Source organism: Aspergillus alliaceus (genome assembly GCF_009176365.1).
Source record: "Aspergillus alliaceus strain CBS 536.65 unplaced genomic scaffold BDW43scaffold_4, whole genome shotgun sequence".
Lineage (NCBI taxonomy): Eukaryota > Fungi > Ascomycota > Eurotiomycetes > Eurotiales > Aspergillaceae > Aspergillus > Aspergillus alliaceus.
The window spans coordinates 340,445-358,052 of NW_022474687.1; the positions used below are offsets into that span (position 1 = coordinate 340,445).

At 49.6% G+C, this 17,608-nt stretch overlaps 10 protein-coding genes and 1 non-coding gene across 11 annotated transcripts; 5 read left to right on the forward strand and 6 right to left on the reverse strand.

Moving 5' to 3' along the window:
• Positions 1-178: 178 nt before the first annotated feature.
• Positions 179-876, reverse strand: BDW43DRAFT_306687 (uncharacterized protein; the record flags this gene model as incomplete). Its single annotated transcript, XM_032046080.1, has 2 exons — positions 179-524; positions 650-876. The coding sequence occupies 2 exons, from the start codon at positions 874-876 to the stop codon at positions 179-181; spliced, it is 573 nt and encodes a 190-aa protein (XP_031904817.1).
• Positions 877-1,095: 219 nt separating this feature from the next.
• Positions 1,096-1,530, reverse strand: BDW43DRAFT_262750 (uncharacterized protein). Its single transcript, XM_032040457.1, has one exon. It carries the CDS (start codon positions 1,440-1,442, stop codon positions 1,185-1,187), a length of 258 nt encoding a protein of 85 aa, XP_031904818.1. The 5' UTR covers positions 1,443-1,530; the 3' UTR covers positions 1,096-1,184.
• A 79-nt stretch (positions 1,531-1,609) lies between these two features.
• On the forward strand, positions 1,610-3,178 carry BDW43DRAFT_306688 (uncharacterized protein; the record flags this gene model as incomplete). The annotated part of the gene is made up of 2 exons (XM_032046081.1): positions 1,610-1,652; positions 2,571-3,178. 2 exons carry the CDS (start codon positions 1,610-1,612, stop codon positions 3,176-3,178), a joined length of 651 nt encoding a protein of 216 aa, XP_031904819.1.
• On the forward strand, positions 1,962-2,035 carry BDW43DRAFT_t27. Its single transcript has one exon. It is a non-coding gene; the product is annotated as a tRNA-Asn (tRNA).
• An 88-nt stretch (positions 3,179-3,266) lies between the features above and the next one.
• Positions 3,267-3,788, forward strand: BDW43DRAFT_151205 (uncharacterized protein). Its single transcript, XM_032038443.1, has one exon. The coding sequence runs from the start codon at positions 3,355-3,357 to the stop codon at positions 3,721-3,723; it is 369 nt and encodes a 122-aa protein (XP_031904820.1). The 5' UTR covers positions 3,267-3,354; the 3' UTR covers positions 3,724-3,788.
• Positions 3,789-4,207: 419 nt separating this feature from the next.
• BDW43DRAFT_151217 (PWWP domain protein) lies at positions 4,208-6,608 on the reverse strand. The gene is made up of 5 exons (XM_032038445.1): positions 6,269-6,608; positions 5,684-6,152; positions 5,252-5,621; positions 4,961-5,189; positions 4,208-4,900 (listed from the first exon to the last, which is right to left on the reverse strand). The coding sequence occupies exons 1-5, from the start codon at positions 6,414-6,416 to the stop codon at positions 4,305-4,307; spliced, it is 1,812 nt and encodes a 603-aa protein (XP_031904821.1). The 5' UTR covers positions 6,417-6,608; the 3' UTR covers positions 4,208-4,304.
• A 1,588-nt stretch (positions 6,609-8,196) lies between these two features.
• ppmA (type 2C protein phosphatase PTC7) lies at positions 8,197-9,911 on the reverse strand. Its single transcript, XM_032038444.1, has one exon. The coding sequence runs from the start codon at positions 9,525-9,527 to the stop codon at positions 8,244-8,246; it is 1,284 nt and encodes a 427-aa protein (XP_031904822.1). The 5' UTR covers positions 9,528-9,911; the 3' UTR covers positions 8,197-8,243.
• A 299-nt stretch (positions 9,912-10,210) lies between these two features.
• On the forward strand, positions 10,211-12,468 carry BDW43DRAFT_262754 (putative pre-mRNA splicing factor). The gene is made up of 3 exons (XM_032040458.1): positions 10,211-10,531; positions 10,669-10,702; positions 10,790-12,468. The coding sequence occupies exons 1-3, from the start codon at positions 10,490-10,492 to the stop codon at positions 12,304-12,306; spliced, it is 1,593 nt and encodes a 530-aa protein (XP_031904823.1). The 5' UTR covers positions 10,211-10,489; the 3' UTR covers positions 12,307-12,468.
• A 232-nt stretch (positions 12,469-12,700) lies between these two features.
• On the forward strand, positions 12,701-14,269 carry BDW43DRAFT_262756 (J-type chaperone JAC1). Its single transcript, XM_032040459.1, has one exon. It carries the CDS (start codon positions 12,781-12,783, stop codon positions 13,600-13,602), a length of 822 nt encoding a protein of 273 aa, XP_031904824.1. The 5' UTR covers positions 12,701-12,780; the 3' UTR covers positions 13,603-14,269.
• Positions 14,250-14,583, reverse strand: BDW43DRAFT_262757 (uncharacterized protein). Its single transcript, XM_032040460.1, has one exon. The coding sequence runs from the start codon at positions 14,523-14,525 to the stop codon at positions 14,346-14,348; it is 180 nt and encodes a 59-aa protein (XP_031904825.1). The 5' UTR covers positions 14,526-14,583; the 3' UTR covers positions 14,250-14,345.
• Positions 14,584-14,842: 259 nt separating this feature from the next.
• BDW43DRAFT_151306 (tellurite-resistance/dicarboxylate transporter family protein) lies at positions 14,843-16,258 on the reverse strand. The gene has a single exon (XM_032038446.1). It carries the CDS (start codon positions 16,122-16,124, stop codon positions 14,922-14,924), a length of 1,203 nt encoding a protein of 400 aa, XP_031904826.1. The 5' UTR covers positions 16,125-16,258; the 3' UTR covers positions 14,843-14,921.
• Positions 16,259-17,608: the final 1,350 nt, after the last annotated feature.

A 17,608-nucleotide genomic window follows, 5' to 3' on the forward strand; every position in this document is an offset into this window, starting at 1 on the left:
TATATCAGGGGTATTATTTTTATTTATTTTTTATTCATATTACTAAGCGATTTATTGGGGAAATATTCATAGTGTAAAACCACTCCCGTTGGTTGTTGGACATCCCAAGTGACGTTTACCTAATAGGGCTAATAACTGTACAAATGATGTGTCCGGTGCATACAAGTCTACAACTCATCTACTGCCACCTCTTAATGATCATCTCCGCTTCTCGTTCTGCAATGCCATATACGGCTGTTTGTATATGTCCAGAAATCAAAACTGGCATGACACTGCCATCGACCACCCCATGTAGCTCCTTTGGTAACATCGCGCATGTACCGACAGGATATTGTGAAACTGTTCTTGATTGCGTGTTCTCACCATTGGCCGTCTCTACCAGGCCCCTCACCGACCACGGAAAGACCTGGTTCGTATTCCTCGGTCTAGGCGTCACGAAGAGGCGCTGTGGAGGCGATCGTGCGCAAGTATCTTGCTGCGGATGCGAGAGCTTGGATATGATGCGCGGGGTAATTAGGTTGGATCTGCGGAGTGGTTGAGATTTAGGACGACGTTACATGAACGGACCCTACGCTAAAGGGGTGTAGAACCACTGCAAGCAACGAGAAAAAAGGACGAACAGTAGAGTGGAGACGTTTTCGGCGGATACCCTTCAGGTCCTTCATATTCGTCGGGAAAGAGGATCTCAATCTGCGGGAAGTTATGTTCCTCGTGTTGGATTTGATCCATGAGGATTTGTGCTGTGGCGCGTTCAATAGGCGATGAAGAGAGAGGTTCCTTGGCGGCTTTGCGGGCTAGAGATTCCATGTGGAAAGGGTCGTCGGCCACGCGTGTCCATCTCAGAAAAGCGTAGCCGCCGCCAGCATGGTCGTACATGGCTCGCTGATCTGCATTAGAGGCTCCCAGCTACTGTTTCGCAAATGTGGTGTTGGATTTGAGAATATCTCTCGAGGTGTAGTTGGGGAGCAGTCGATAAGAGCTCTGGATTCACAGGCGATCCTGGAAGGTTTCTCCAACCCCAGGAAGGTCAACGAGCTTTTGAATATTGGCAGCGCGCAGCACGTTCTCTGGACCGATTCCCGAAAGTTCTAACAAGCCTGAGCTCTGCATAGTACCGGCGGCAAGGATAATTTCTTTGGTTGCCGAGATGGTTGTATTGTCTTCCAGGGTACCATTTATTGCTATCAGGTTCTTGTGGGCTGTGAATTAATCTTGCGCACCCTTGTCGCTACTCGTATCTCAAGATTTGGGCCTGCACGTGAGGGATATCCGGGATGATGGGCACTATAAGACCTCTTGCGATTGCTATTGCGGGTATTTGACGGCTGGAAGCTACAGCCCATAGGGTTTCCTCCCAGTGAGTCCCGACTTTCTGAAACACCCAGACTCTCCACAGCAGCCATGAAGAAGTCCTGGTGCATTGGCACGTAATCAGAGATCATCGTCTGTATAGGACCACCCAATCCTACCCCTTCATCACTGTACCTACGTGATGAAGTAAAATCCTCGACTTTTGAGCATATAACAGATCATTTCTGACCAATTCCATCCCCCATTCCCCAATCGACCCCATGCGTCGTATTCAATCTCATTTGCGCGGTCCCACACCATGAAGTTGAGACCGGAACTTCCGCCCAAGACTTTGCCTCAAGGTGAGTCAGGGTACGGTTGCCCGCGTGCGGTTGTAAAACGGTAGTAAAATTCCAGTCGTAGGGCGATGCGATGCCTGAGTCCCTCATGCCGGGGATATTGAGACGAGGTTCCTCCGCAGCGTCAGAGCCCAGCTTCCAGCACTGGAATAGAGCTGTCTGGTAGCGTAACAGTATAGGCTATTAACTATGGGAATATGTGCCGTTCTCAGTAGCCTTATATACTTGTCTCCGGCTTTCACTGTAGTGGTAAGAGTCCGTCTGCGAATTCCTCTCTTAATACTACAAATTTCATGGCGTCACCAATAACTGGTCTCTGTGGCGCAATTGGTTAGCGCGTCTGACTGTTAATCAGGAGGTTGAAAGTTCGAGCCTTTCCAGGGACGGTTTAAAATTTTTTATATTATCTTTCATATTTTTTCATATATTGAACACTTGAACACTATACAAAATTTGATAATAATGAGTGGTCCAAGTCAGACAAAGCACTCTTAATCAAGACCAAATCGAAATGTCTAATCACCAATAGTGTCTCTGTACTGCAGAGTACTCTGTCTAACAGCCAATTCTTAGGTGATTGGCGCACAGACGGACGGGCCCCATAGATCACCATCGGCTATAATTAGAACTTAAGCTACTCCACACTTCACCAACTGAGACACCACGTGTGGTCTATCCAGTACAATTGACAAGAACAAGAATGTATATGTACCTCAGAAATAGAACATGGTCACACAGTCTTTCTCAATGCTCGAGGAAGACTGTGGTGGAAGACATGTATGCCGCAGCTGGCCGCAGGAGACTAGCTTCTTCTTGACTAGCAGTTTATTAGCCTTGTAAACATACTACAGCCTTGACTCCCTCAAATACACAAACAACGCCCATTCAAGCCCCATCCCTACTACATATTCACCTACACAGGCACAATCCAATGCCAAGAGCTCTACAACTTCCATGGTAACCGCGTCTTTTCCTCAACAACCGCCAACGGCCTCACCGTCGCCCTATATATCAAACCAACCGAAGGCTTCGCCCGCTCCGAAGCCGACATGCTCCACTACGTCTCCCTCCAACCGGGAATAACCGCCCCAAAGGTCCTAGGCTGCTACGATGTTCCCCGGGACCTCATCGCGATGGTGACAGATCTCCTCGAGGGCGAATCGCTCGACACAGTCTGGTACAGCAAGACCAAGACCGAGCAGAAAAGTATCAATGCGCAGCTGGAGGAGCAGATACGGCTGTTTCGAAAGTACACGCAGCCGTATATTGGGCGGGTTGGGCGACAGGAGACGCTAAACTTTTACTTTTATGATCGGCTTCATTTTAACTTTATGTGGCCGTTTGGGTCGGAGGAGGAGCTTGATTGTCTTGGGCAGGTGAGGTCGTCGACGGAGAGGAATATATGGGGGCGGCTTTTGCCTGGGACGCGTGCGGAGCAGAAGTTCGTGCTCACGTATGAAGACCTGGCTGCTCGGAATTTCATGATGAAGGATGGGAAGATCACAGGGATTGAGGATTGGGGGGTATAGTGAGTTTTTTTCCGCGGAGTATATGGAGTATGCGCTTGCGACTGTCATTCATGGTGTCAGGAGTGCTGGAAGCTGCATTTGAGGGAGATTTCCGAGCCTTGTGGGTTTAAGAAGTCGATGTTTACGGCGGCGATTAAGAGGAGGGGGTGGTGATTTTTGTCTGTGGTGAAGGTGGAATGTTTGTTTTTCTTTTCTTGATCCTTTTGGCTGGAGCAATTTGCTTACCCATTGGCATGATTTTATACCTTTCCATTAGTTTCGGCGTACAAATACTGTTATTGTATATACTTCTTCCCTTCTGCATGCCCCCCGTGATTTTCTATTCCCCTCTTGTTATACACATTCAAGCAAGTACGCACCTTGGATACTGTATAAAGGTGCGAGATGCTTTATGCCTCAATGAGTTCAAACCTGTTCGTAATCAAAACCAGTATTTATTGACTCCATCGAGTTATCAATCAGGATCAAAAGACCACAATACAACCAAGGAAAATCAGGTAACATTCTCGAATCGATCACAAGCAGAAACACATAAGAGGAATTAGACACAAATATTGAAAGGAAATGAACACCATCCATCCATACGCTGAAGAATTTTAAGAAAGAGAAGACAGGTCGACTACTTCACAACTCATGCTTGTAGCGTTCGCTATCAGAAGTCCCAAATCAATCAATCAGTCACACCCAGTTCCGACCTGTTCATGTCTCGGTCCGGGCACTTTTTCCGTCCAATTTTGCCTATGGATCTGGCTTCGTGTCAAGTTCGCTGGGGGTTCCCTATTCCAGGTTTGAGTCGAAGACACCGAGGTGGGCGTCCAACAAGGAGGTTCGATGTACAGTGAGGATAGGTGAGATGGGGGTTCCAAAAAGAAAATGGTAGGCGGTATAGAAAGATAGGCGAGGAAAGTGAGAGTGTCAAGCGCATTATGCATATCCTTGAGATTCCCAGCTTTAATACTCAACCCCAAAATGGAACGACAGGAGTTATCAGAGAAAGGAGGTGGAACAGAGCGACTTAAGAAAAACCAAGACAATAGGAAGAGCAGCGCAGATTAGACAGCGTGATAAGAAAGAACACCAGAGCAGCAGCGAGAATTCGAGATAAAACGAGAGCCTAATTGGAGACTTATGCCGAAGCCTCTGCGGCCTTCTCCTCTGCTTTCTCTGCGGCAGGCTTTTCCTCCGTGGTCTTCTCCTCAGTGGCTTTTTCAGCTGACGACTCGTCGCCCTTGGAGGTCGTCTTCTCAGATTCTTCCTTTGGCTCAGGGGCCTCGGCCTCGGTCTTATCCTTAGCGTCGGCATCAGTCATTTCCTCATCCTTGGGCTCTGACTTGCTCGGCTTAGACTCATCCTCCTTGGTCTCTGTGTCCGCAGGGGCGGGGGTCTCAACGCTATCCTCCTTGTGGACGCCGTTAGCCTTGGGCTTCTTCTTCTCCTCGGAGGCGCCCACGGTGGTATCCGCATCGAGCACAGTCTTCCACTTGGACAAGAGATCCACAGCACGACGACGGAACTGAAATTCCTCATCCCTAGGGATAGAGCTAAGCTTGACGATCATCTTCAAGACCTTGTTGATCTTGGTCGAACGGATGATAGAGACCTCCAGGTCCTGATAATTCTCCAACTTAGCGAAGTAGGTTGACATCGATGTCATTTCTTCCTCCTGGGGAGGTTGATCACGGGAAATGAAGCCCTTCTGGAGCTTATGGCGAACGAAAAGAACTGTCCCTCGTTAGTGTTTCCCGCCTGCGAACAAACGGTTGACTATTGCGATGCACATACTCTCTTTCTCTTTCTTGGCCTTGGCCTCCTCAGGGTTGACCTGCTTCTCGGGCTCCTTGGGCGCCGCAGGAGTGCTCTCCTCACCCTCATCACTGGCAGCCGCCTTGCCCGATTTCTTGCTGCTGGCAGTCTGCTTGGCCTTGCTCGAAGCAGGGGCCCTCTTCTCGCTTGCGGGAGTCTTTGGGGTCGTCAGCTTGAGCTTCGTACCGGTCTTAGGAGTCTTAGCAGGCTAAAGTAAATCATGCACGGTTAGTACTCTGCGCATTTCTCCGGGGCATCGTTCCCTCATACCTTCTCCTCTGCGTCGGCTTCAGTATCCTTCTTTCTCTTCTTGGAGCTCTTGGGCTTCTTGGCCTCCTCGTCTGCATCCTCCATATCAACATCCTCATCATCGATGACCTCCATACTCTTCCGCTTATTTTTCTTCGCATCCTTTTCGGCCTTAGCAGCTGCCTTGGCGGCCGCCTGGGCCTCCCGTTCTTCTTCTTCCTGCTCCATCGCGCGCTGGTGGTCGGCCAACAAGCTCTTAAAGTGCTTAAGGTCGTGGCCATCGGCGGCCACAGCATAAGCGGCCAAAAGCAGTTTCGACTTGCCCTTCTCCGAAACTTCCTTGCAGGTGGCGGGATCGAGTGGGGTCAAATCAGTGTTAGGGATCCAAGCACTATTCTTGCTATTAGCTGACACATCCACTACGATGGTGGGGGCGAGAAACATGCTACTCACAATTCGTTCGTCTCGAAGAACATCACAGGGAAGGTCCTCTCATGAGCGCGCTTGCCACCCTCGGCGTAGTCCTCCCGGTAGGTCCCATCGGCTCGCTGAGCGGTCACCGGGCGCGAGTCCAGTAGCGTCTGAGGAAGCATCTCCTCGTCACAGATGATGGAGGGCCATGGGGGATAACTGCGAAGGCGCGCGAGGAAGTAGTCACCTGGTTTCGCGTTGAGGTTGGTGATGCGAGCCTGCGACTTCTTTCGGTTCAGCTTGGACTTATGTTCCGGTACAGCGCCGGTCGATTTGCGCTTGGAGCCTCCAGACTTCTTAGCCGACGCGGGGGTTCCGTTAGCCTCCGGAGCTGGGGCGGTCTCAGACTCTGCAGGTGCAGCACCCTCCTTCGCATCAGTAGACTCGGACGCGCTGGGCTTCTCAGCGGGCGCTTCATCAGATTCCTTTTTCTCTTCGGAAACGGGAGCATCTAAGGGAAAACAAGTAACACGGGTCAGCATGAAGTTCCATCAACACGCTGTTGTTGGGACACCCAAGGGAGAAAGAGAGCAAAGCGAAGTGATGAAAGATCTATGCAGTGCTTACCAGATGACTTCTCCTCTGATCCATTGGCCTTCTCGTCTGTCTGCTTGGTGGTCTCTGGCGCAGTATCCTTGGCCTCAGCAGGAGCGCGCTCGACCGACTCAGCGGCGTCAGGAACAGGCGCCGAGGCGGTAGGAGTATCTTCAGCCATGGTGCGCGACAAAGCTCAATAAAATCTAGATGTAAAACAGCTCCACCTGAAGTTCGCAAGATTCAAAGGGTGGCAATGGAGGAGGGGGGATGAAATGGTCGAGGTGGATGTGAGGGAAGAAGTGGTGGAGAAGGTCGCGACGGAGGCGGGAAGTTGATTGACAACGCGTGCACTTCCTTTTGCCGGGAAAAAAAAGCGCTGCCAGTCCGCAAATGACGCAACGCTCACCAACAACAACAAAGCTGGATTTCCCACAACGCGCGACTGATGCTTTTGTCACAAGAGTCTCGCGGATAGTCAGAGGCAGTCAAATATCCTCCCACTGAGGATGTACCTTTGTCCACGTCAGATTAGTCAATCTCAAAGAAGTAGACGCGACGCCAGCAGTGTAAAGAGCTTCGTCAGAGATCTTACCAGAGCTGTCTCTATTGACCCAGAATACGCGCGATAGAATTGTAGAAAAGAATGATAATGGCGGTGGTAGATGGGGTGAATCACACGCGCTGCACTCAGTGGCGATCGGTGATCCTCCAATACTATAACGCGAAGAAGCTGCACAACCACTGGTTGCTGACACGGATGCAAAAAAATAGACCTGACACTGGGTGTCAAGGATTCTCGATATTTGTCTTGATTGTAGAATTCCAATAGACGCGATGCGCAAATAGATGCCTGGTAGGACTGATTGATCGATGCGGGAAAAGCAAAATCAGCCCAATCAAGGCAATCACTCTAAGGGAACAGCAATATGCGGTCAGATAAAAGTAGCCTAGCAAGTCATTTTAGTACATGATACAACCTGATACTAAGGTGCTTTGATAGAGCCGGTAATCAGTGAATGAGTGATGGAATAACGACTAACCTTGTGCCACAATAACAAAGCCAACAGTAACACCTGAAATGAAGAAGGTCAAATTACCATAGATAGCGAAGTCCAGAATTCCCGCGTGACTTGAATGCGACAAGTGGAGGGAGGGAAAAGGGCGAATGGTTTGGGAGATATGTTCTGTTCTGGAAGGAAAAGAGGAGTTCAAGTTGAGGTTCCCCGACAATCGTCATACACTCCATATTATATGTGGCAGCCCAGTCTAGATTGTAGTTATACAACCTCGACAAATTTATAACTATATTCCCCTAGAGATAAAAAGAAAAATACTCTCATGGAATATTTACCATGCAATGACCGAATTTAAGGGAGGATCATATCATATCCGTCTCGATAATGTAGTGGTGTCCTAGGAGTATGGACGTACCGGCAATAGTGACTGGCGGGCATACCTGGATCATTCAGAATAATTCATTTTTATAGACCCATTTATTCAAGACTCTGCAGTCTTATTTTCTTTTTGCCTCATTTTTGCTTTTTTTTTTTCCCTCCCCCCTTTTCTTTTTCTGTTCTCTATCTAAAACTTGGATATTAGTAGTAAACTAATATACGACTCTAATGTTCTATATCAGCGTCAATATACCAGGTAAAACTCCCTCCGGCCCGACTCCCAAATGTGCCCATGAAAAATGCAGATGCAAGAATACAGGAATATGTGTCCGTTGATATACATCCACTGGTGAAAGGAGGGGAAAAAAAAAAAGAAGAAGAAGAAGAAAAGCAAAAGTCCCCGAAGACACCATTCTCTATAAAAAACGCCTGTCCAGTTGAAATTCAACCAACGGTTTACTACCCAGATCAAAAGAGATGCTGCGTCGGGGAAGAATCGGATTTTCGATCCCGGTAGGATGATGACACTATCCTTAACTGAAGTTGACTGAATGGGGGATGCCATTGAGGCCAACCATAGTTCAATAGCAAGGATGGACATGTTTCACAGATCATGATCCTTGACTGTAGCCTTCTTCGACAGCCACCACGGCCAAGACAGCGATATCATCAACCTTCCCGCCACGGTACCAGTCGCCGGGGTAATATCGTTGGGCTTCCTTGGCAAAGGGCCCATCGCGCCGCATATCCACGCTGGCTATTTTGGCCTCGCCGGCGATGGTTGCGGCGAGAAGGGATTGAAGAGAGTACATGTGGTTCTTCGTGGTGGTGCGGTGGTGTTGAGACTGGTCTGGATTTGATGAGATGAGTGATGAGAGTCCCTCAGGACCGGTTAGTTGGTCGAGATCGACGGAGGGTTTGATTCCGACGTCGGGTGTGGCCGTCCAGGCGCCTGTCAAGACCATCCGGCTGGTTATGAGCTTGAGGATGTCTTGGTTATTGAGGTTGTCAAAGACGCCGTCCGTTGCAAGGAGGAGCACGTCGCCATGCTGCATGTGGAGGGTTGTGACGGCCGCGTCGCGCGGAAAGTCTTCGAGGAAGGAGCCACCAAATATGGATGCTTGTTTGCGCATGCGGGGTGGAATGATACTAAGCTGGTAGGGCGTGTTGAAGCCGTGGGTCTGCGGGAGAGAGTAGTGATGTACGGCGGCGAGACGTAGGAGGACAGAGCCGGAATCTCCCAAATTCGCCAATTCAACCCGTCCATCGCCCAAGCCGACTCCTACCGAGGCGGTGCTGCCGCCAGCACAGATCGATTCATCGGCAACGACCTGATCGTAACCGGCCTGAAGAAGATTCTTCGCACGCAATTGTTCCGCCGAGACGTCCCAATCTAGGGCGGTTTCCGCCATATAACCACACAGCGCGTGTGAGAAGTCCGCCGGATCAACCCGGGACTCCGACCAGCCCCCGACTCCGTCTGCCACGGCAAATGCGATCGCCCCATTGTTGTGCTGGCCGACTTGGCTTACGAAGAACGCGTCCTCGCCGCTATCCGGCCTCCGTTGGCGCCGGATGGCTGCACTCTTCACATCCGTGGCCACACCCAGAGCCCGGTGAAGTTGGGGATTAAAGTCGGAGGTGTTCTTTGCGGGATGGAAACGGCTGCCTTTGCCGGAGGACGAAGCGGCGACACGGTATGAGATGCGCGATGGAGTCGAATCAAGCGACCGCGTCGAGTGGAAGGCTCTGGATAATCGTCGGGGCGGAGAGAAGAAGGCTATCGGAGATGATCGGGGCCATGACGTGCTGGCCAAGAGTCTATCTGTCGCGACGCTTTGTAGGCTACTGCAGGCTGAACCGCAGGCTCTACGGGAAGATGTCAGAGGGATCATCGGCAGTGACCAGATCGTCGCCGGGGGGTGCCAAGTAAAGCAATCAAACCTCTGGGAAGAGCGATGGAGGACTTGATTGATGGGAGCATGCAACGAAATGTTCCTTTGTGCCGTTCAGCCTCGTAGAGGGCCTGTTGTGCCGGGAGAAGAAAACGAACAGACCCTCCCACTCAGCCAAGTAATGAATCTGGGGGCAACAATTGGTAAAATGGTGGGAGGATGGTCGTAAAGGTCACACTTAATAATCTCTGGAGAGGGAAGTTTGAGCGCTGGGATTCGGCACCATTTTTTTTAAAAAAAAAAAAAATTAAATAAAATAAATAAATAAAAAATAAAAAAAAAGAGAGAAAAATTTATAAATGGATTGCCGACCGCCTGTCGTCATCAATCGACTGCCTCCATTCTTTCAGTGGACCAACATTGAGATACGCTCGTTTAACTGTGATTTGAGTGCCCTTTGCGACTAGAGTTCTCCGCGGTTAGCCGACCGAAGCCTTTTTAACTTCCCCACGTGTAGGGAAGGATTTCATAATAGAGGAATTGACGATACCGAGTCTGGATTATAGAAAGCTGATAATCGGGCCGATAAGCGCATATCACAAGATCAACGACAGACACTGTAATATGAGCGTAGAGGGCTCCTGTAACCCGTAGCAATAGTAGGGTTAGAAGGTTGTATAATTTGTGACGTCTGTTGTGGTTCTGGGTCATTGAATCATTGAATCATTTTGTTTTTTATTTTACTCTTGCCGCTTCCTTTCGTGTCACCTTCAAAATTTCAGGAAAAGGAATTCTTCCGTCTGGAATCCCACTAAACACACCTTTCATCCAAACTCCCGACTCTACATACAACTCCCGCTGCTGCGTCTTGCAGTAAGAATCACGCACAATAATAAATAGCATTTCCTCGGAAAAAAGGCGTTGGGCTGTCTGATTGACGCCCTCCAGCTCTCGTGCCCACCATGATGCACCCATCCAGACAGGCGTACGTGGAGGAGACAGAGGTAATAGCTACACTTCTAAAACCCAATTCAATTTATAGGACTTTGGAATAGCAACCCACGTTGGAACCGCATCTCGAGGGGTTGGGGTTGATCCTTCCGCACAAGAATCCGCTGACGCCCAATGGCTTGCCTCACAGGACACAGATATGGGCATCGATTATGCCGACCTGCGTAAGTAACACACTCAACTTTCTCAGTGTGCTTAACTATCTTGTCCTTCCTATCTCTGAATTTGACTAATGGATGTGTGCCATGTAGCTGTGGACCGCGATTATGATATCCCCGCCGCCACGGCCGGCATCCCGTCAGAGAGAGCGTCCGCTATTCTGTCCCAGTTTGAACGCAAGCGAAGAGCCGCTGCTATGGTAGTCCCAACCGATGATAACCGAGTGCGCGCGCGGTTACGAGAGCTCGGAGAGCCCATCACCCTGTTTGGCGAAGGCCCCGCGGACCGGAGAGATCGACTGCGAGAGCTCTTAACTGATGTCGCTGAGCAACAGGATGCCACGGTAGCTGAAGGAGATGTGGATATGTCAGAAGCGGCACAGGAGGCGGTGGAGGAAGAAGCAGAGCAGCAGGAGGAGTTCTATACCGAGGGTTCCCAAGATCTTTTGGAGGCACGGAAAGCGATCGCGCGGTTCTCCATTCCTCGCGCAAAGAAGCGCGTCGCCAGACAGAAAGAAGAATCGACCATCCCATTACGGACACACATCAAGCATCGTAAAGCGATCAAGGAGAAGCTACACGGGTTTGATCTCTACGGTTCGCAGATCGCGGGCGATCGCCCCGTCAGCATCTGCCGCTTTGCGCCAGACGGACAGACCATCGCTACAGGTAACTGGGGTGGTGGGATTCGGCTGCTTACGGTGCCCAATCTGGAGGAGAAACGGTCGTTCAAGGCACACACAGACCGGGTCGGTGGCCTGTCATGGTTCCCGGGTGCTACGCTTCCAACGTCCAATGTCTCCGAATCAACTGTTAACCTTGTCTCTGGGGGCGGTGAGGGCAATGTGTGTCTGTGGTCGCTCGATCAGGACCAGCCTTTAGCTACCCTCTCTGGACACAGCGGTCGGGTGTGCCGAACGGAATTCCATCCTTCCGGGAGATATGTCGCGTCGGCGTCCTATGATACCACGTGGAGGCTATGGGATGTTGAGACGACCGCTGAATTGTTACTGCAGGAAGGCCATTCTCGGGAAGTTTACACGGTATCATTCAATAACGATGGTTCGCTCTTGGCCAGTGGAGGACTCGATAGTATCGGACGTATCTGGGACCTTCGCACGGGCCGAACTGTGATGATTCTGGAAGGCCACATCCGCGAGATTTACGGTTGTGACTGGGGCGTGGATGGGTACCGTGTCCTAACCGGCTCGGGTGATGGCTGGGTCAAATGCTGGGATTTGCGCCAAGTGAGAAATACCGGAGGCATCGGAGCACACAAAAGTGTAGTGTCTGACCTCCGGTGGTATAAAGGAACAGAGTCTACCAGCTCCTATTTACCGTCCAGTGATGGGCAGAATGGCCGGATGGATGTGGACGGCGACCAGAGCGCACAGTCGGCACCTGTACAACCAAGGAAGTCGGGCACTTTCTTTGTGAGCAGTGGATTCGATAAGAATGTCAACGTGTTCAGTGCAGATGACTGGTCGCTGGTGAAGACGCTGAGTGGGCATGCAGGCAACGTGCTTAGTACCGACATCAGCGACGATGCGCAATGGATCGCTAGCTGCGGACATGATCGTACTGTTAAGCTTTGGGGCATCGACGCCTAGAATTCTTCGCAATTTATTTTATATAACTGATTTTTTTTTTGCCCAATCTATGGCCCTGCGTTACAGGTCACTACGTCAGATTCAAGGTAGTCGCTTGTTTCATAGATCTCATGCATCCGATACCCAGCTTCACAATCACGATATTCAAAACCACGAGGCCAATGACCACCAAGGAGCATATCTATCTAGCCGACAGCTGTACACTCAGAAATTAATCCATTCAATATATATATAGAAAAAATAAAATAAAATAAAATAAAAAGAAAAAGTAAGCTCTCGGACTATGACGTAAATTGCCGAAAGTCCGATGGTCGGAACTTCCATGCTGACTAACCGGCCCTATATTAGGTTGGTCTGATAAGCATCAAATTCCCCCAGCCTTTCGCCCCATCGACTTTATCTCAGATCCTAGTCGAAATCAACACACACCCGTCGACTTAATATCTCAGTGACCTCAGTCGGACAGGTCAGAAAATGACCGCCTCCATTCGCCCTCAGAGGTTGCTTCCACGCCTCTCTTCCGCAACCTCCCAAACAGCTTCCCGAACTAGACCTGCATTCTTCAACCAGACAACGCCAGGAACATGCATCCTCTGTCAATATAGAACCCAAAGTACCATTCGCATAGCACGCACCAATCTCTTCGAGCAGCCCCGTCGCTTCGCATCCACATCTTCTACTTCCAATACTACCGCAGCCGAGAACAACGCCGCTATCCCAAACATCCCGGACATTACAAACCACTACACTATTTTCCCCAAGACCCTCCCCGCAGGGCCGCCTCCCAACTCGCCCTTCGACATCTCCGTCGGCGATCTTCGCCGTGAGTTTCTCCAGCTCCAAAATACAATCCACCCGGATAAGTACCCACCGGGCCCAGCCAAGCAACAAGCGGAGGCTCTCTCAGCCCGCATCAACGAAGCCTACCGCACGCTGCTCGATCCGCTCGCGCGTGCACAGTATCTCCTCCACGAGCTACATGACATCGACGTCACAGCCGAGGACGGCGCAGCGCATCATGCGCTCGATCCGGAGACGCTGATGGAGGTGATGGAAGTGCAGGAGACAATCGAAGAAGTGGGCGCCGAACCTGGCGCTGAGACTACGATTACCGAGCTCAAGAAACAAAACGAGGCCCGTGTGGTCGACTGTGTGGAGAATTTGGCGAACGCTTTTAATACGGGCGATGTTGAATCCGCAAGAAAGGAATGCGTGCGCTTGCGATTCTGGTATAATATTGCGCAGGGGCTGAAGGAGTGGGAGCCTGGTACCACGGAGATCCGACTCGTACATTAATCTCTCGCTTTTCCAAGTCGACTTTGTCGGATCACCATATACTGGTGCCGACCATGCCACGTCATGTCTAAACTATTTATGTACTGTACAATGCCATCGGCGTAAATACCCTCATCTCATACCATAGACATAGAATATATCTTCCCTGGCCGAATAATGAGAAATCAGACTCCCTCATAACATAGTATACTAAAAAAGACCTTAAAACTGAGCTCCAAGCCAGAGAAACAACCACAACCACAACCCACCCTCAAAATATCCCCCAGATTCAATAAACCCAAATATCAGCACATACAAGTCTAGACCTAACAAATTCCAACTAACGAGTACTCTACCCCACGTTCCAAGACCACACCCAAAATCCCCAATAACCCAATTTTAACCCCAACATGAGTCCCGCTCCGCCAAAAACCCCCCAAGAAAACCAAGCGCCAATTAATCAGAACCCCAAACCCAAACACTAAAAATCATGTATGCATCAAACGTGACAGGATGTCCCAGCTCAACCTCCCAAAATCTAACACCAACCACCACTCCTAAATAATCGTCGATGTCTCAAACAAACCTCTCCACCCCGAGACCCGAACCCCGGATCAAGTACATATTAACTCGAACTCATCCCTTTCTCCCATTTCCATTTTCCTGTAAATGAGATTGGCATTCCTACCCCAGGTAGGTGCTAATCTTTCGTAGAAAGTATATGCGATTAGACCCACATACCCGGTCCGGTAAGACGCTTTGTCTCATCCTGATTTTGGAACAGATTTAGGTAGGCTTGAAGCATGGTTGGAACTGGGTTTGGGGTTGGGTTTATGGTTTTCTTTTAGGTAGGGGTCGACTCTAGGCATCGTAATACAAGTAGTGGAAGATAATACTGATAATGAGAATGAGAATGAGAATAAGAATGATACACCCGATTTCATATCCAGTGTTCTCTTTTTCTAGTCTAAATCTAGTATCTCTTTTTTGTCTATAGAGAGGAAGGTGAAGGGAGGAAATGCGGGACAGTAAGAGGAGAACAACAAAATGGCTACAACGTGAATGTGAATGTGGATGCAAACGCAACGCAACGCTATATATTCCGAATTCCGTAACAAACGCCGTGCGATGCCAAGAGCATTTTTAACATGAGGAAGGGCAATAGTAACATAAAAAAAGGGGGGCATCACCGTGGTGAAGGGGGTATATAGTAAAAGGGGGGGGGGATGAATGGAAAGCACAAATATATATATATATGGATGGGGAGGGTAGGAATGGCATAGATAGGCGTATGAACATCTAGATGATGAGGGGAATGGATTAATGGGTTTAGTCATAACCTAGTCGGACACATCCTCGTCTTTGCCCGGGTACATGATTTCCTTTCGGAGGACAGCGCGGACATTATTGATGAAGACGAAGATGTACATGCAGACGATGCAGATGGACATGGCGGACCCGACGCCCTTGACGCCGTTACTGTTTAGGGCCTTGCCCAGGGTGATGGTGGCGAGGGTGAAGCCGGTGTTGGGGAAGACCATGGCCCACCAGTTGAGGTGGAAGGCTTTGGGCGGGGACCGGATGACGGCGATGAAGGCGAGGCAGAAGAACCAGAAGCTTAGGGCCCAGAGGAAGACGCCGGAGGAGATGGAAATCAGCTCGAGGATGCGACCGTCTTCTAGGGCGTGGGCGTCGTGTAGTAGCTTGAAATCTTCGGGAAGACCTTTGCTCATGCCGACGAGGGCCAGGGCTGTGAAGGCTGGGGGCCCGACGCAGATGAACATGCCCGGTCTGTGATCGCTGTGGGGGAGGCCGGACTCCATTAGTCGGCCGATGTAATGGGCGTACATCATGAAGCTGATGGAGAAGCCGAGCCCCTGGAAGGTGACGCCGGCGCCGATGATGGGGAGGGCTGCACGAGCAGGTTGTTGCTCACCGATGACGGAGGCAATGGTACCGCTGAGCATGACAGGGAAGGCGGGAAGGATCCATGAAGGCATCATGGTTTGGAGGCCGTACTTATGGTATGAGAAAACAAATGAATATTGTATGATGGCGACGAGCAAGGTGCAGGCGCAGTAGATCCAGAAGAGGGCTTCGAGGACGTATTGGAAGGTGTCACTAGACTCTTCACCGAAGTATTTGGACAATCCGCAGATGATGGTTGCGATGGACAGCCAGAAGGTTGGAAAGAAGAGGCCCTCACGGTCATGACGGAGGGATTCAAGAAGGTTGCCATGCAGGATGAACCTGATAGCCATGGTAGAGCAGACAAGAGCGAAGAAGATCAGATTCAGGATGTACACTGCAATACCGATCTCTCGTAGTCCGTCAAAGGCAAAGGGCTGGTTGATGATAAGGACGGCCAAACCTCCTCCACTCATCGTTAAGGTGTACCATGCCCAAGTAAAATGGCGAAGTCTCTCCCGGAGACCCACTGTGCCCAGTTGCTTCTCTTCCTCAAGCTTCTGGGGAGCTAGCATTTCGATATCTGATTGGGATGAGCCCGGTGGAATGCAATTTTCGCTGCTGTAATCGAACATTGTGCTCTTGGCGTGAAGTTTATAAGACAAAGAAAGAAGCTATAAATGGAGTGGTGTGATATACAAAAAGTGATAAGAGATGGTGGCACGACACTAGAAGGCAATGGAGTGGTATGACACTGAGGAAGGAGACAGAAGATAAGAGAAAGGATGCACAGTTTTGTATACTGTCTGACAATGATCTTCTGCCTGAAGGGGAAATAGCACACACTTATATCTTCATGTAAGATGGGGAAATGAGTGCAAGGAACCAAAAGAATGACGAGAGCTACTGCAGGCAAATCCCTTGACAGACTATTCGCTTCGAGACTAAACCAGGCTCAATGAAAGTATGTGAATGTAATGCAATGCATTGCAGCCAAACAAAAAAAAAAGAAAGCGAATAGATTAAAAATGGAACAACGCTGAGAAAAGCGTGGAGAGCAGTCAATGGATTAAGAGCAGAGATATATCGAAACAATCCTACACTACCACAGTGGGACGGCCTAGATATAAGGCCAATGCTGGCATCGCCATGCACATGGCGCGGATGATAGGGCATCATTAACTTCAGGCTGATATTCATCATGGTCCATAGTCGATACTGAGGAATGCAGGGCCAAGAAATCGCAACAAGATACATATCAACAATGGTTGGCTTAGAGACGATGAAACCCGCTTGTCTAAACTCTTATTGTCCCAGAAAAGGGATACCGAGCCCACCGCGGGCCAGAAGGAATAGGAAGAGCTCAGGTCTGGCGCATATCAGGGGCCCATCGCATTATTGCAAAGGGGGCAGAGGGTCCATGGCGCAAGGTCTCGGCATTGAACTCAAGTCAGTGCTGCCTAGGGGAAGGGCAAAGAACGGCCAGAATGGTTCATGATCTTCGGTGGGTAGCGCCTTCACTTTGATCCGCCAAGAGCATATAGTCCCGGTGGGTCGACGGCGTAGAAACAAGTTCCAGCAACGTCAACGACTATGCAATTGCATGCACGTCCCTATGAATTTGAGATGAAAAGGGATTAAATCAGTAGTATCCACCCGACCAGAATGAAAAAATATAAAAATAAAAATAAAAAAGGAATGTAAAACGCTTCCCGATCCAATCCGTGCGCCTATCAGGCTGTCAGTAGAATCAGTTGTCGAGCGAGTGTCACATCTAGACACAGTTGCTATTGATAAGACAGACGGTTTTTCCATAATTGAAATGCCATATACCTGGATCATCTATTCAATTAATTGTTTGTGATATCGTATCCTTTTTTTCCGGTTGAATTATAGAAATCCGTTGCCTTCTGATTCCTAGCCGAGTAGTATATAACGGCTTGTCTGACGCCCGTCGGCTGCATTGTTTCCCTTCCAGACAAGCCGAAGCCCGTGTTTTTTTCGGCCCGAATCACAAGGATCCTTACGAACACACCAAAAAAAATAATAAAAATAAAATAAAAATAAAAAGTGGCGAGACCATGTAATAATACATCCGACGACCGCCACAATCCCTGTA

Bases quoted from the DNA above. Each gene is read 5' to 3' on its own strand.
- BDW43DRAFT_262750 (XM_032040457.1), bottom strand. From the start codon at position 1,442: ATGATCTCTGATTACGTGCCAATGCACCAGGACTTCTTCATGGCTGCT.
- ppmA (XM_032038444.1), bottom strand. From the start codon at position 9,527: ATGATCCCTCTGACATCTTCCCGTAGAGCCTGCGGTTCAGCCTGCAGT.
- BDW43DRAFT_151205 (XM_032038443.1), top strand. From the start codon at position 3,355: ATGTTTGTTTTTCTTTTCTTGATCCTTTTGGCTGGAGCAATTTGCTTA.
- BDW43DRAFT_262756 (XM_032040459.1), top strand. From the start codon at position 12,781: ATGACCGCCTCCATTCGCCCTCAGAGGTTGCTTCCACGCCTCTCTTCC.
- BDW43DRAFT_262754 (XM_032040458.1), top strand. From the start codon at position 10,490: ATGATGCACCCATCCAGACAGGCGTACGTGGAGGAGACAGAG. The intron at 10,532-10,668 runs GTAATAGCTACA...CTTGCCTCACAG, and splicing joins CGTACGTGGAGGAGACAGAG to GACACAGATATGGGCATCGA. The intron at 10,703-10,789 runs GTAAGTAACACA...TGTGCCATGTAG, and splicing joins CATCGATTATGCCGACCTGC to CTGTGGACCGCGATTATGAT.
- BDW43DRAFT_151217 (XM_032038445.1), bottom strand. From the start codon at position 6,416: ATGGCTGAAGATACTCCTACCGCCTCGGCGCCTGTTCCTGACGCCGCT. The intron at 5,622-5,683 runs GTGAGTAGCATG...TAGCAAGAATAG, and splicing joins TTCTTCGAGACGAACGAATT to TGCTTGGATCCCTAACACTG. The intron at 5,190-5,251 runs GTATGAGGGAAC...GATTTACTTTAG, and splicing joins AAGCCGACGCAGAGGAGAAG to CCTGCTAAGACTCCTAAGAC.
- BDW43DRAFT_262757 (XM_032040460.1), bottom strand. From the start codon at position 14,525: ATGAAATCGGGTGTATCATTCTTATTCTCATTCTCATTCTCATTATCA.
- BDW43DRAFT_151306 (XM_032038446.1), bottom strand. From the start codon at position 16,124: ATGTTCGATTACAGCAGCGAAAATTGCATTCCACCGGGCTCATCCCAA.